Raw genomic sequence first — 13,484 nt, forward strand, 5'->3', positions numbered from 1 at the left:
CACCACAGCAGTGGAAACTGGACAGTTTCAAACTCCTGGGATTGCACATCTCGCTCAATATCTCGTGCTCTCAGAACACATACACAATTGTGTGGACAGTCAGAGGCTTTTTCCCAGGGCTGAAATGGTTGCCACAAGAGCACACAGGTTTAAGGTTCTGGGGAGTAGGTACAGGAGATCCCAGGGTAAGTTTTTTACTCAGAGTGTGGTGAGTACGTGGAATGGGCTGCCGGCAACGGTGGTAGAGGTGAATACAATAGGGCTTTTAGGAGACTTTTAGACAGGTACATGGAGCTTAGTAAAATAGAGGGCTATAGGTAAGCCTAGTAATTTCTGAGGTAGGGACATATTTGGCACAACTTTGTGGGCTGAAGGGCCTGTATTGTACTGTAGGTTTTCTATGTTTCTGTCAGGAAAGCTCACCAATGCCTCTATTTTCTGAGGAAGCTCGAGAGAGAACTGCACTATGCACATCTGTACTCGCGCATTCTACAGTTGTTCATTAAAGAGCATCCTTACAATTTGCATTTCTGCTTGGTCTGAAAACTCCACTGCAGTGGACAAGTGCCCAACACATCACTGGCACCATCAAGGACATATATACAGAAAGGTGCTAGAAAATGCCCATGGCCCCGTGTGGCCCCGATGTGGCTATTTATACATTGGGGAGACCTGCCGCAGACTGGGAGACCGTTTCGCCGAACACCGACGCTCAGTCCTCCAGCAGTGGCGGGATCTCCTTGTGGCCGCACACTTCAATTCCACAGACCACTCCCACTCCGACATGTCTGTCCATGGCCTCCTCTACCGTCAAGATGAGGCCACAAGCAGGTTGATGGAGCAATACCTTATCTCCCGCCTAGGTAGCCTCCTACCTGCCAGCATGAACATCCAACTCACAGACCTCTGTTGATACCCCTGCCCCCCCCCCCTTACCCCCATCCCTATCTATAATTTTAGTCTGGTTCTCTTTCTCTCTCTTTTCCCCCCCCCAGCCCTACCTTTCTTTCTCCTTTATTTCCCATAATTCTCCACCTTCCCCCAGCCCATTTCCCTCCAGCCTATCACTTCCCAGCTCTCTACTTTATCCCTCCCCCCCACTTCTTATCCCCCCTCGACCATCCCATGTTACTTCACTCCTGATGAAGGGTTTCGGCCTGAAACGTCGTCACTACCTCCTCCCATGGATGCTGTCTGGCCTGCTGAGTTCTGCCAGCATTTTGTGTTTTTCACAGTGGGATCGCTGTCCTTGAGCTTGGTGGTATGCACTTTCAAGCTGTTGTTTGTTCTGCCTGATGGGAGAGGGGAAGAGAGTTTTCTCACTGCCTTGCTTTAGCAGCCACCATGAGTGTAGACGGTCTAGGGAGGTGGGAGCTGGTGTCTGTGATGTGCTGAGCTTCTGCAGTTTCTTGTGGTCATGGACAGAGCATTCAGTGTGTCGTTAAAAATTGTTAAGCATCTATGAGAACACTCTGAATTTCTTTAGCCTCCTGAGGAAGTAGTGGTGTAACTGTCCTTCTGGTCTGTAACACCAACAGGGTTGAACCAGGTCAGGCTACTGAGTAACCTGAAGCACTGTTGATGTAGACAGGAGCAAGTGCACTGTTGCCTATCCTGATGTTAATGACCAGCTCTTTTGTTTAGTTGTCATGGCAACATGTCACTAAGCTCTATCTCCTTCCTGTACTCAAACTATCATCAGTTGAGATACAAGCTAAATCTGCAAACCTGTAGCTGGAGTTGGAGTGGAATCTGAGTGTACAGGGAGCAGAGTAGGGGCTGAGCACGTAACCTTGTGGAGCACCAGAGTTTAGAATAATTATGGCAGAGGTGTTGCTGCCCCTCCTTACTGATTATTGTCTGTTAGTCAGAAAGTCAAGGATCTAGTTTCAGAGGGAGGTGTTAACTCCCAGGATCCAGAGTTTGATAAACTTGCATGGAGTACTGAAGGCGGAGATGTGGTCATTAAGCAATAATCTGACACCGATGACTTGTGTGGAATGAGCTGCCAGAGGAAGTGATTTGATTGAGGCAGGTACATTAACAACGTACATGGATAGGAAAGGTTGGGAGGGATATGGGGCAAATATGGGCAAATGGGAGTAGTTCAGGGAGGCACCTTGGTCAGCATGGACCAGTTAAGCTGCAGGGTCTGTTTGCCTTGCCAGTGACCAACAGACTGGTGGTTTCTGCCACTGAACAAGTTCAAGAGCCTGGGCTGCTGTCAGTGTTTCACAACACAAACACTCTGGTTTTAGCTGATGCCAGTGTGATATTTTAATGCCTCCAGCTTGTGGAAGTGAAGGATATAGGTCATCTGCAATGATGGTGTCGAGACTAGTGCTTTATTTGGGTTTAAGTGAGGGAGAGTTGCGCAGCATCAGCCTCACTCTCTCGTCCCAATTCCCATCTGGATCCAGTGGCAAGACAAGAGTCGAAACGGCTGGAGATGGGACTAGGCGCAGCTGATGACCAGGATGTCTTCTGTGTCTAGTTGTGCTCTGCACGTTCCACGACGCTTGCAGAGACTGCCTTCCTGACCATTGGACCTTCCATTGGTCTCGTCCGCTCAATCCACCAGAGTCTGTCTTCACCTGCTGGGATAGGTATCTCCCTATCTCACCAGGGTTTGAGACCCATTGGCTACCCTCATCTGTTTTTGCTGGCTTGTTGAAGCCATTGCCCGGGGTGTGGCCGCTGTCGCGTGCAAACAGCTATGGGGAGCACAGGTGAGAGCTGAGTGCTAGGTGGGGACCAAAGTTGGACAGACTGCCTTGAAAAGGATGTGACATGTTCCCCCACCAGAGGTGCTACCCCTCCCTGATGCCCCATACATTAGTGCATAGATGTGTGGGGAATGAACTGCTGCAGATATTCATGTAACATGTACATTGAAACATCAAGACGTAAAGTGAAATACGTCATTCACATCAAAGAGCAACACAGAACAAGGATGTGCTGGGGGCAGCCTGAAAGTGTAACCATGCCTCTGATGCCAACATTGCATGCCCACAACTTACTAACCCTAACCAGTACATCTTTGGAATGTGTGGGGAAAACTGGAGAACCCAGAGGAAACCCATGTGGTCATGGGAGAATGTACAAACTCCTTACAGACAGGGGTAGGAATTGAACCTGGTTGCTGGTGCTGTAACACTGTCATACCACCCTCTACTATATTTCACTAATTGATAGTAATTTTATGTCTTTTCTACTGCAAAACCAACAAATTTCACCACACACAAAATGTTGGAGGGATTCAGCGGGTCAGGTCAGGTAAGGCCTACAGGAGGAATGGAGACAGACTATTGGCATCAATGGATCTGGGGTTGAGAGGGTGAACAACTTTAAGTTCCTCAGCATAAACATCTGAGGACCTCACATGGTCTCTACATACCTCTGTGTGGTGAAAAAGGCACAACAGTGCCTCTTTCACCTCAGACATTTTGAGGAAGTTTGGTGTGGGCCCCCAAATCCGAAGAACTTTCTACAGGGGCACAACTGAGAGCATCCTGACTGGCTGCATCACTGCCTGGTATGGGAACTGGACTTCCCTTAATCGCTGAACTCTGCAGAGAGTGGTGCGGAATGCCCAGCACATCTGTAGATGTGAACGTCCCACTGCTCAAGACATTTACAAAGACAGGTTTGTGAAAAGGGCCCGAAGGATCATTGGGGACCCAAGTCACCCCAACCACAAACTGTTCCAGCTGCTACCATCTGGGAAACGGTACCGCAGCATAAAAGCCAGGACCAACAGGCTCTGGGACAGCTTCTTCCACCAGGCTTTCTGACTCGTGCTGACACAACTGTATTTCTATATTATATTGACTACCCTGTTGCACATACTATTTATTACAAATTACTATCAATTGCACATTGCACATTTAGATGTAAAGATTTTTACTTCTCATGTATATGAAGGTTGTAAGTAACAAAGGCAATTCAAAGGGATGGAGAAGAAAGTATCTGATAGAGGAGTGTGAAGCATAGGAGAAAGGGAAAGGGGACATGCACCGGGAAGGTGAAGAGAAGGAAGGAGGAGGATGCAGAGTAGGAAACTGAAGAATAAGAATTTCACAACATATGCTCTAATTCATAGATAATAGATCTGTTTCTGCAGAGTTTGTCCTGGACTGACTTGGTGTAAATTTCTCTCATCCCTGCACCATGCCCAATAAAGGTGAGATTTTCTATTTGCTGCAGGTACTGGGAGGCGATTGGTCGGTGGGATGAAGCTATTCAGCTGACACCGGACTGTGCTGCCCTCTACGAGATGAAGGCACAGGTACTGCATGACATTGGACTCCTGGTTTGAATTGGAAACTGGGACTATGTCTCTGGAAAGTCAGCACATTACGGAGTGATCTACCCTCGGTACCACCCCTCCCACAGTGTGGCCCTCCCTCAGCACCACCCCTCCCACAGTGTGGCCCTCCCTCAGCACCACCCCTCCCACAGTGTGACCCTCCCTCAGCACCACCCCTCCCACAGTGTGACCCTCCCTCAGTACCACCCCTCCCACAGTGAGACCCTCCCTCGGTATCACCCCTCACACAGTGTGACCCTCCCTCAGCACCACCCCTTCCTTCAGTGTGACCCTCCCTTGGTACCACCCCTCCCACAGTGTGATCCGTCTTCAGTAATGGGGTGACTTGTCACCTTTGATTTATTGCTGCAGTTGGAGTGGATTCCTGCCTGACGATCTGAGCTAACATAACAGTGAGGCTAACTAGAAGAATTATGATTGTGATTTAAAACTTTTAGCCAAGTTAGTGCAGGCAATAAGGCCGAAATAATCAGTGATTACTGGAAACGTTTTGTTTTCTTTGTGAATGGCTGCAGTCTTAGTGTTGTGAGAAATTTAATTGACTTTAGATCCAGCTTTTAACTACAAGCTAATTACTGCTTCCTCTGCTCCACAAAGCTGGCAATGCGGGCCAGAGTACAGTGAAAAACTTTGTCTTGAACACCATCCATACAGATGATTTCATAGTGAATTGAGGGAAAAAGGTAGTGTAGCAGTCAGCGTAATGTTCTACAGCACTGGTGATCCTGGTTCAATTCCCAGTACTGTCTGTAAGGAGTTTGTATATTCTCCCCATGACTGCATTTCCTCCCACATTCCAAAGGTGTACAGGTTAGGGTTAGTGAGTAGTGCATATGCTTTGTGGGTGCCCGAAACATGGTGACACTTGTGGGATGCCCAGAACATATCCTTGGTCCTTGACGTCGATATTGGTTTATTAATTGTTACATGTACAGTGAACACCTTGTTTTACTGCATACTGTTCCTACACGGTGCACTGAAGTAGAACAAGGTAAACCAACAACAATGCAGAATAAAGTGTCCAAGCACGATAAGCACAATAAAGTGCAAGGTCACAACGGGGTTGTGAGGTCAGGATTCTGTCTTATCGTATTAGTTCAAGAGTCTGAAACAGGATAGAAGCTGTCCTCGAGCCTTGTGGATGCTTTCTCATAGGTGAGGAGATAAGAGAGAATGTCTCTGCTTTACTGAGGCAGTGACAAGTGTAGACAGAGGCCATGGAGGGGAGGTAGGTTTCTGTGAAGTTCTGAGTGTGACCACAACTCTGCCGTTTCTGGCCGTCACAGGCAGAGCAGTTGCTGTGCCAAACTGCAATGATGAGGCTCGATATGTTTGACGTGATCACTTTGCACCTGTGGGCTTCAACAGCTCAGACCCCATGACTGACCGTTGCTAAAACTGCAAAGGAGAAGGGTGCAGAGACCTCCACTTCCTGACCAGATGATGGAGGGGATGCCATGGGTAAGGCAGAGGACATCTCTTTAAAACAGATGAGAAATCTCTTTAGCCAGAGGGTGGTGAATCTATGGAATTAATTTCCACAGATGGCTGTGAAAGTGGAGGCTGATAAGTTCTTGATTAGTCAAAGGTTACAGGGAGAAGGCAGGAGAATGAGTTGAGAGGGATAATAAATCAGTCATGATGGGATGATGGAGAAGACTCGATTGGCTGAATGGACCGATTCTGCTCCTGTATCTCTGTTCTGATTCAAGTTCTTTAACTCTGGTGAGATGGTTCACCCAGAGTGATGGTTGCAACTTGCGCTAGATACCAGTGGCTTCCTTCACGAGTCAGCTGAATTGAGGGGCCTGTTTCCCTGCTCTGTAACTCATCTTCCAAGAAAAACAATGCTGTAAATATTGAGTGGGTCAGGAAGCATCTGGTAATTGTTTCATTGTTGCACCAAGACACAGTTAATAGCTTTTGTTGGCATGCCACTCAGACAGATGATTCCACACATAACTGCATTAACGAGGTACAAGGGAGAAACAATAACGAAATGAGTGTCACGGTAGCGTAACAGTTAGCGTGACGCTATTACAGCTCGGGATCAAGATTTTGGATTTCATTCCTTGCGTTATCTGTAAGGAGTCTGTATGTCCTCCCTGCGGAATGCGTGGGTTTTCTCCAGATGGTTTCCTTCCAGAGTCCAAAGAAGTACTGGATTGGATAATTGGTCATTGTAAATTGTCACGTGATTAAGTGAGGGTAGTTGGACACAGTTAGGCCTCAGGGCCAAAGGGCCTATTCCACACTGTATCTGTAAATAAATCCAAGTTGTGTACTTGGATTTTCAGAAAGCATTTGACAAGGTGCCACACATGAAGCTTAACACAAGCTATGAACCCATGGTATTGCAGGAAAGATACTAGCATGGATAAAGCAGTGGCTGATTGACGGGAGGCAAAGAGCGGGAATAAAGAGAACCTTTTCTGATTCGTGGCCAGTGACTAGTGGTGGTCCACAAGGGTTGGTGTGGGACCGATTCTTCTTATGTTCTATGTCGATGATTTGATGATGGAATTGTTGGCTTTGTGGCCCAAGTTTGCGAACAATATGAAGATAGGTGGAGGGGCAGATAGTGGTGGGGAAGCAGGGAGGCTGCAGAAGAACTTAACCTGGGGTTCCCAACTTGTTTTTATATCATGGGCCAATACCATCAAGCAAGGGGTCCATGAACCCCAGGTTAGAAACTCACATTTGGAGAATGGAAGATGGAGTGCAGTGTCAGGAAGTGTATGGTCATGAATTTTGGTTGGAAGAATAAAAGCGTAGACTGTTTTCTAAATGGGGATAACATTCAAAAATCTGAGGTGCAAAGGAACTTGGGAATCCTTGTACAGGATTCCCTAACGGTTAACTTGCAGGTTGAGTCGGTGGTGAGGAAGGCAAATGCAACATTAGCACTCATTTCAAGAAGACTAGAATATAAAAGCAAGCATGTAATGCTGAGACTAAAAGGCACTGGTATGGCCTCACTTGGAGCATTGTGAGCAGCTTTGGGTCCCTAATTAAAGAAAGGATGTGCTGACGTGATAGATGGTTCAAATGAGGTTCATGAAAATGATTCTGCAAATGAAAGGCTTATCGTATGAAGAATGTTGGGCTCTGAGCCTGTAGTCACTAGAATTCAAAAGAATGTGGGGGGGGGGGGAATCTTATTGAAACGTATTGAATGCTGAAAGGCCTATATAGAGTGGACATGGAGAAGATGTTTCCCATAGTAGGGGAGTCTAAGACCAGAGGATGCAGGCTCAGAATAAAGAGGTGTCCATTTAGAACAGAAATAAGGAGGAGTTTCTTTAGAAATTCTCTAGAATTCGGTGCCCAGATGGCTGTGAAGGCCAGTTCATTGGATGCATTCAAGACTGAGGTTGAGGTGGCATGAAAGGTTACAGGGAGAAGGCAGGAGATTGGGCTGAGAGGGAAGTGGTGAAATGCTGGAATGGCAGAGTGAACCTGATGGCTGAATGGCCTAATTCTGCTCATATGTCTGAAGATCTTAAGGGCTTATGATGAGGTAGATTGAGAGATCAAGCTTTCTGATAACAATGGACGGGGGCTTTGGGGTTCTAAAGTTTAACTCATTCATTCTTTGGGCACTCCTCTGTTTTTGTGGATGTTTGCAACGAAAAAGAATTTCAGGATGTATATTGTATACATTTCACTGACATTAAATATACCTACTGAAATGGTGACCTTGATCCTGGTAGTACTTGTTCTCATGTTTTTGTACCTTCTGTCTTATGGAAGGGCAAAGAAGGGAACGAGCAAGGTGGGAGGGGTGTTGGAATATGTTAGCTGTTATCCTGAGGTATTGGGAATTATAGACAGGATCCATGGGGAGGAGGCTAGCTTCTCTGAGGACTGGGCTGTGTCCTCAACTCTCTGTAATTTGTTGTGGTCACTGATGGTAGTAATGAGAAGAGGGCATGTCATAGATTTTGAGGGTCTTTAATATAATGGATGCTGCCACCTTGAGGCACTGCCTCTTGAAAGTGTTCTTGATGCTGGGGAAGCTCATGCCCATGATGGAGCTGATCGAGTTTGCAACTTTCTGCAGCTTTTTTCAATTCTGCCGATACCAGGCAGTATTGCTTGCCATGTATACATTTGTAATAAACTTTGATGACATACTAAATCTCCTCAATTCCCAATGAAGTATAGCTGCTGACATGTGTTCAAAGGAAGGTGGTTAGATCCTCCAGGAGAGGGCCATTGCTGTCACTTTTGAGACTTGAATGTTACATGTAAGTTAGGAGCCCAGCCTGAGTGTTGTCTGGGTTAGGGTGTGTACAGTTTCATTGGCTGAGGAGTTACGAAGGGATCATCAGAAAACATCCCCACTTCTGGTTAAATTATGTAGTACAAAAAGAATTAAATAACAAAAAAAATAGTGAGGTAGTGTACACGAATTCCTTGTCCATTCAGAAACTGGAGGGGAAGAAGCTGTTCCTGAAACATTGTGTGTGTATCTTCAGGCTCCTGTACCTCCTCCCTGATGGTAGTAATAAAAAGAGGGCATGTCCTGGATGATGAGGGCCTTTAAAGATGGATGCTGCCTTCTGGAGGTACTGCGTCTTGAAGATCTCCTCAATGGTAGGGAGGGGTTCGCAGTAGCCAAAAAGGATATGTACTTAAGTATAGATCGTTGGAAGAAAGAAATTTATGGCTGTATTCCATTTGAAAAAATTTCTTATAATTTAAGAGATAAATATGAAACATTTTTGAAAATTTGGCGCCCTTATTTACAAAAGACAGGTTTAAATATATAAGTGCTCTGAAGATGAAATAATTGGTTATTTGGGGAAATAAATAAATATATATACTAAAGTTATTACGAACTCCGTGGAGCATGTGGGGATCTTCCAATATCCAGGCACTCTTTCTTTTTTTTTCTTTCTTTCTTTTTTTTCTATAGGGATGTTAGGGGGGAGGGAGGAAGGGTATATATATATATTTTTTCATATTTTCTTTTATTTCTGTAATTATTTGAAAACTCAATAAAAAAAGTTAAAAAAAAAACAAGTAAATAAAAAAAAAAATGGTAGGGAGGGTTTTGCAATCTGAGTCTATGTCTTGTGCATTTGGTATTCCATACAAGGCAGTGATGTAACCAGTTAGAATGTTTTCCACTGTACTTCTACAGAAAGTTGTAAGAGTCTTTAGTGACATACCAGATCTTCTCAAACTCCTACCAAAGCAGAGCTGCTAATGTGCTTTTTCTGTGATTGCATCAAAGTGTTGGGCTGAGGAAAGATCTTTGTAGATGTTGAGGCTCAGAGGCTTGAAGTTGCTCCCCCTTTCCACTGCCTAACCATCAATGAGGACTGGTGTGAGTTCTTCTAACTTTCCTTTCTTAAAGTCCACAATTTATTGCTTGGTCTGACTGAAGTTGACTGAGAGATAGTTGTGATGTCACTCGACCAGCAGGTCTATCTCACTCATAATGACCAAAGACTGTCTGATTTCAGAATGTTGGATAGGAGATAAATATTGTCATAGTCAAAGAGCACTACAGCACAAGAACAAGGCCTTTCTACTCGTCTAGTTCATGGTGGCCCACGTTTCTTCCTAGTGCCATCAACCTGCAACTGGACCAGAGCAGTCCATACTGCTTCGAGGAGCAGTGGGGAGGGGATTGACTGATCCTGAAGAACAGTGGTCCTGAAGTCTGGAACAGCACAGTGCAACGCAGATTGCATACATGATTGATTACTGGTGTTCATGGAAGTTGCTGCTCTTGGCACCCGGTTTCTCAATGAGATCTTCATGAGAAAACAGGTGGTACAAATTATGGACTGATTTCCTGTCTTGTTACTGTGTTGTTCTCATGTTATCACCAAAAGAAACACAAGCATTTCCAAGAGACATTTCACAAAACTGCAAAAGAATTGTAGCTCAGGTTTTAAAATACTTCAGCAATGTTCTATACAACAGCCTTCCATGATGTGACTCTCCCCCACCACCACAACTCCCCCATGTGTGACTCTTCCTCAGCACCACCCGTCCCTCAGTGTGACCCTCCCGCAGTACCACCCCTCTAATAGTGTGACCCTCCCTCAGTAACACCTGTCCCTCAGTGTGACCCTCCCTCAATAACACCCCTCCCACCGTGTGACCCTCCCTCAGTACCACCCCTCCCACCGTGTGACCCTCCTTCAGTACCACCCCTCCCTCAGTGTGACCCTCCCTCAGTACCACCCCTCCCTCAGTGTGACCCTCCCTCAGTACCACCCCTCCCTCAGTGTGACCCTCCCTCAGTAACACCCCTCCCACCGTGTGACCCTCCCTCAATACCACCCCTCCCTCAGTGTGACCCTCCCTCAGTAACACCTGTCCCTCAGTGTGACCCTCCCTCAATAACACCCCTCCCACCGTGTGACCCTCCCTCAGTACCACCCCTCCCACCGTGTGACCCTCCTTCAGTACCACCCCTCCCTCAGTGTGACCCTCCCTCAGTAACACCCCTCCCACAGTGTGACCCTCCCTCAATACCACCCCTCCCTCAGTGTGACCCTCCCTCAGTAACACCTGTCCCTCAGTGTGACCCTCCCTCAATAACACCCCTCCCACCGTGTGACCCTCCCTCAGTACCACCCCTCCCACCGTGTGACCCTCCTTCAGTACCACCCCTCAGTGTGACCCTCCCTCAGTAACACCCCTCCCACAGTGTGACCCTCCCTCAATACCACCCCTCCCTCAATACCACCCCTCCCTCAGTGTGACCCACCCTCAGTAACACCTGTCCCTCAGTGTGACCCTCCCTCAATAACACCCCTCCCACCGTGTGACCCTCCCTGTACCACCCCTCCCACCGTGTGACCCTCCCTCAGTAACACCCCTCCCACCGTGTGACCCTCCTTCAGTACCACCCCTCCCTCAGTGTGACCCTCCCTCAGTAACACCTGTCCCAGTGTGACCCTCCCTCAATAACACCCCTCCCGTGTGACCCTCCCTCAGTACCACCCCTCCCTCAGTGGGACCCTCCTTCAGTGTGACCCTCCCTCAGTAAACCCCTCCCACAGTGTGGCCCTCCCTCAGTAACACCCCTCTAACAGTGTGACCCTCCCTCAGTGTGACACTCCCTCAGTGTGACACTCCCTCAGTAAACCCCTCCCACAGTGTGACCCTCCCTCAGTACCACCTCTCTAAGTGTGACCCTCCCTCAGTAAACCCCTCCCACAGTGTGACCCTCCCTCAGTAAACCCCGCCCACAGTGTGACCCTGAGTACCACCCCTCCCACAGCGTGACCCTCCCTCAATAAACCCCTCCCACAGCGTGACCGTCCCTCACTACCACCCCTCCCACAGCGTGACCCTCCCTCACTACCACCCCTCCAACTGTGTGACCCTCCCTCAGTACCACCCCTCCCACAGTGTGACACTCCCTCGGTAAACCCCTCCCACAGTGTGACCCTCCTTCAGTGTGACCCTCCCTCAGTAAAATTGGGATGTTTTAGAGTGCCACAGGTTTTGGCTTTTTGTTCAATAATTCCTGTGATTTAGTGATTGCTGCTGCGGCTGGCATTCACAATCAAGTTGCCCATGGTTGAACAGAGTGCATGGGTTATGATGCCAAACATGGTTATTGTAACTGCTGCCACAGGCTGTATTGTGTCCTTATCCCTCTTGTATGTAATATCTATCACCTTTTCAGCTGTGAAACTGCTAATTTGACATTTTAAGGGAGAAGGTAGGAGAAGATGCTGAGAGGGATAATAAATCAGTCATGATGGCATGTGGAGCAGGCTCATTGGGCTAAATGGCCTAATTCTGCTGCTATGTCTAATGGAAATCAGCAGTTTGGCCCACCTAGTCTGTGCCAGCCAATACTCCCATCCAAGGTTGCACCTCTGGCCCATGTTCAAACCTGTTGGAAAATCATCTAGGTCACTAGGGTGGCACCAGATGAAGGGCTGTTGTGGAAACATCAATCCTCAGCTCTTCGGATAAATAAACTGTTAGCCTAATGAATGTTGGTTGTCTGGTGTGTCTGACGATGACGGGAGATCTGTCTGGGAGAGTTTTTAAAGTGGAAAAGCCATTGCTTTGGAGAAGTTCTTCTCTCCCTACCTCGGAAGTTTAGGTACAAGTAGTCATCACAAACTGAGGGCTTCCTTGGTTGCAGTGGATGACCATGATGCCTTGTCCTGCCCTTCACTCTCCACGGTGCATAACAGAACCATTTTCCTGGCTGTTGGATCTCACTGTAGATCTTCTCTGTCCAGTCCACCAGAGCTGACTGTGCATGCTAGGACAACCATGTCTCTATTACACTGAGGTATGAGGCTCGCTGACTATTCTCACCTGGTTTCGACTGCCTGTCTAAGCGGTGGACCAAGGTGTGGCCACTATTGCATGCAAACAGCTACTTGGTGACAGACGTGAGAGTTGAGTGTCTGGTGGAGACCAAAGATGTGTGAGCAATGGACATGTGAAACCCTTTTTACTAGAGGTGACACCCCATTCATTCTGACCTTAAGGGCAACTGCAGGGAAGATGCTGTGTGGTTGGTGTGGACTGGTTGGGCCTAAAGGCCTTTCTCTGTGCTGATGAGCCAGCTGCGTAACCCTAGCATGACATTCTTCCACAGCCTGCTCGTAGCACTGACCTGCCCATCACAGACTATGGACTAACCCTGGTTCCTCTCTCCATCCACCAGGTGCTGATGATCCTGAATGAGGTCTTCCAGGCAGTGCAGGCAGCAGAGACGGCTGTCCACCTAAACCCTCAGTGGTGGGAAGCTTGGCAGACCCTGGGCCGGGCCCAACTCAGCCTCGGTGAGGTGGCTTTGGTAAGGACTGTGTACCTCAGATTGTGGGTGTGTAGCTGACAGTGCGGGGAGCTCAGGGTTATGGAGTCTCTGATTCGGGTTTCAGATTTTTTTTTAATCACATGTACATTGGAATGCGTCGCTTACATTAGCAACCAACACAGTAGCGTAGAGTTTAGCACAACACTATTACAGCTAATGGCGTTAAAGTTTGGAGTTCATTTCCAGTGTCCTCTGTCAGAAAGTTTGTACGTTCTTGCCCTTGTCCACATAGTTTCCCCTCATACTCCAAAGACTTACCAGTTAGTTGTCATTATAAATTGTCCTGTGGTTAGGCGAAAGTTATATCATGGGGTTGCTGGGTGGCAGGGCTTGGTG

General features: G+C 47.4%; 1 protein-coding gene across 4 annotated transcripts in view; it reads left to right on the forward strand.

Moving 5' to 3' along the window:
- Nucleotides 1-13,484, forward strand: part of ttc33 (tetratricopeptide repeat domain 33) — a 74,364-nt gene that overhangs the window by 20,190 nt on the left and 40,690 nt on the right. For all 4 annotated transcript variants that reach the window (XM_059974268.1, XM_059974269.1, XM_059974271.1 and 1 more), the window contains exons 3-4: nt 4,207-4,288; nt 12,996-13,127. In XM_059974268.1, the coding sequence (XP_059830251.1) occupies nt 4,207-4,288; nt 12,996-13,127 (214 nt within the window). The remainder of the gene's footprint in view (nt 1-4,206; nt 4,289-12,995; nt 13,128-13,484) is intronic.

The sequence above is a fragment of the Hypanus sabinus genome, chromosome 7, assembly GCF_030144855.1.
Source record: "Hypanus sabinus isolate sHypSab1 chromosome 7, sHypSab1.hap1, whole genome shotgun sequence".
Classification (NCBI taxonomy): domain Eukaryota; kingdom Metazoa; phylum Chordata; class Chondrichthyes; order Myliobatiformes; family Dasyatidae; genus Hypanus; species Hypanus sabinus.